The sequence below is a fragment of the Kryptolebias marmoratus genome, linkage group LG5, assembly GCF_001649575.2.
Source record: "Kryptolebias marmoratus isolate JLee-2015 linkage group LG5, ASM164957v2, whole genome shotgun sequence".
In the NCBI taxonomy this organism is placed as follows: Eukaryota; Metazoa; Chordata; class Actinopteri; order Cyprinodontiformes; family Rivulidae; genus Kryptolebias; species Kryptolebias marmoratus.
The window spans coordinates 2,401,200-2,404,221 of NC_051434.1; the positions used below are offsets into that span (position 1 = coordinate 2,401,200).

The 3,022-nt window shown below is 37.3% G+C and overlaps 1 protein-coding gene across 1 annotated transcript in view; it reads right to left on the minus strand.

Annotated features, from left to right (window-relative positions):
* The window catches only part of LOC108242656, a 29,882-nt gene that overhangs the window by 24,017 nt on the left and 2,843 nt on the right, over positions 1-3,022 (minus strand). Inside the window, exons 2-5 of the mRNA XM_017427624.3 lie at positions 1,256-1,311; positions 999-1,019; positions 649-918; positions 230-317 (exon numbers count right to left, since the gene is read on the minus strand). Coding sequence (XP_017283113.1) covers positions 230-317; positions 649-918; positions 999-1,019; positions 1,256-1,295 — 419 coding nt within the window. The 5' untranslated portion in view covers positions 1,296-1,311. The remainder of the gene's footprint in view (positions 1-229; positions 318-648; positions 919-998; positions 1,020-1,255; positions 1,312-3,022) is intronic.

Genomic DNA, 3,022 nt, shown 5'->3' on the forward strand with positions numbered 1-3,022 from the left:
TGATTCCTGATCCCTGATCCCTGATCCTTGATCCCTGATTCCTGATTTCTGATCCCTGATCCCTGATCCCTGATTCCTGATCCCTGATTCCTGATCCCTGATTCCTGATTCCTGATCCCTTCCTCTTCTGCTGCAGAAACTGTTCTCATAGTTTCTGATCAAATACCAAACACAGCAGCTGCATTTTTTTTTTGTAAAAATATTTAAATATTTGAACACAGATTTTTACCTGAACTCCAGGGTGAAGGGACTCTCGACACGCTTCAGGTGGATGGTGTAGGTTTCTCCGTATTTCACCACCTGCTCCAGAGCGCAGTCTGACCATCAACACAATAAAGTTCCTTTATAGATCGATTTTCACAAAGTGCTTCACAATAAAAACCAAACAATAAAAGATTTTTCTCTCCCTTGTTTTTAAACAAATTGATACTAATTTAATCACAGAATTATTTGTTTTTGAATTATCAAAAGTGTCCTTATATGCTTCTTAGAATTAGCTTTAAAACGATTGAAAGGAGTGTCTTTACTTGACAGAAAGCAGCAGATTTCAGGCAGACAGTATCAGTTTTCAGATCTTTTCTTATAAAGTTTCAGTTTTAAGAGTTTCCCAGCTAAAACCTTCTTCCCTCCCTCCTGAAGGAAACCTACCCCTGACGGAGAGGAAGAGCTGTCTGCTGGAGCTCTTGCTGTCTCTGATGATGTACAAACCCTCGTCTTCCTCCTGAACGTCCTTCAGCACCAGGTCGCCCAGAAGGTTGAGCTCAGCCTTGGCCGGGTTCATCAGGCGTCCGGCCAGAAGCAGGGGCGCCTCGTAGGACCGGTTGGTCCTGGGTCTGAACACCACCTCAGACTGGTTCCAGGACACGATGTCGATGTGAACGTCTTCGCCGAAGAAGGCCGTCCTTCTCTCCGGTTTGACTGGGATAAAAATACAACTTATTAACTCTCAAAAAACATTTCAGATGGTGCGTTATCATCTAAGAAATGTGCAGTTTTACCTTTCAAAGATGCTGACACAACTGTGGAAGAAAAAAGAAAAGATATCAGCTAATTTTGTTCAAACTTTCCCAGAAAGGACAAAAACATTTGAAATGTAAATACTTCTAAAAAAGGCTGATAGCAGCTTTTTATAAGAAAGCAAACAAAAAGAAATTAACTAATTAAGGTTTTCTGGTGAGGTTTAACAGATCATTAATGTTTCAAACATTCATTTATCTGAACTTTCTCCCAGATGACTGATTATATTTGTGCTTACCGGAGCAGAACACGACGCTAAAAACTGCAGCTACTTTCATCTTGATCTGCTTTTCTCTGCAAAAAACAAACAACAAACAACAAAAAATAAAGATTTTTTTAGCATCATAGAGAAAGACATTCAGAAACAGCAGCATAATTCTGTTTCATGAGACAGTTCTACCTAACACTGGGTCATGTGGTTTAATTGGGTTTAAATTAAAAAGGCCTTTAGTGCAGCAGAAGCATTAATGTCACTTTCAATCTATGCAAAAGTTTACAACTTCAGCTCTGCACCACTAACGCTGCCAAGACTCTGCAGCAGGCAAATCTAAAACTTCAGCTGCTGTATATCATTTTATTAAACCAGTTGGGATAAAAAACGTTTTTAAGACGTGAAGGTGCAAAAACAAAGACGTTTTCTGACGAGCTGAACTGCAGATATTCATGTCTCCTGCAGAGAGAAGATCATCCTCTCACAATACATGATCACATGCTGCAAAACAGCAAAGAATAGCAGCTTAAAAGCAGTTTAAAAATAAGATTTATTAGATCCGTGTGTGGTGATGAGATAAACACAAGCCAGCAGGCGTGACAACCTTTGACCTTTCTGCTCTGGAGGGTGAAGTTAATAAAAAATAAGGACAGCTGGGGAGTTGCTGGATCAAGAAGATTTGCAATAACATCAAAACAGATACAGGAACAACACCAACAACAGAAAACACAAGTTATGAAGCAGAATTCAACTAAAGCGGCCAAAAGCCACAGATCCATTTCTCTCAAACTGTGCAAAAGATTATTTTATAGTTCAGTTCAATTAATAAGTTCAGATAGCAACTTCCTGTTGGGATAAAAGTTGAAGATAATATTTGTTTCAGATAGAAAATGTTTAATATAGTTGTTATTGTTTGTATCTTGGAGCACAGTGTTTACAGAGACTCTGTTTTTGATTGTTAGTTGTAATTATGGGACCTGGACATTTTTTTGAGGTGGTAGATGCTGTTAAAAGTATCAAAACTGCTGCTGTACATCAGATGCAAGTCTAAAAATAAAATACTAATTTAAAAAGGATGTGTGGAAGAGGATTATATTCTATAACTTAGAGGCAGCTGCAGACTGCAGAGTTCACCAAATACGAAAAGGAGCTCTGTTCAAATGTCAAGATGTCCGGTTGTTTTTCCCAGAACTTCCTGGAACAGTGGTGGTGATAACAAAAATGAGACATTAGAGTGTTTTTAAAAGCTGGTTTCTGAAGAGTTCGATTATTAAATTCATGAGGTTCTTAGTCCATCAGAGGGAAACAGACATTTGAATTAAATGTTGTTCTGTTCCCGGATATGATGTCCACCCTGTTACCTATGGTTTTATATTAAATTAATAAAAACAACAAAGATTCGGCTTTGTTTTGTGAATAAAGACAGAATAAATTACACATATCAATCAATGAAAACTAAAGCAAAGTTCCATTTTAATAAAGGATTTGATAAAAAGCAGGACAGCATGATATCCTGAGCTTGACCAATATCATTTTCTTGTAGTCTAACAAGCCCTTCATCAGATTAAATAATAAAATTAAGAAAAATATTTTTATGCAGGGGGTTTAGGGTGAAACTGGACGTTTTTTGGACTATTTTAAATTTGCTTTATATTTCACACTAAAAGTGGTTTAACCTGCCATGTTTGGAGTCATTTTTTTCAGCACAACCTCCCAAGTGTGAATTTCAAGTAATATTTTACTTTTGACCTACTGTATTAACACAACAGACCTACAATCACACAAAAAACATAA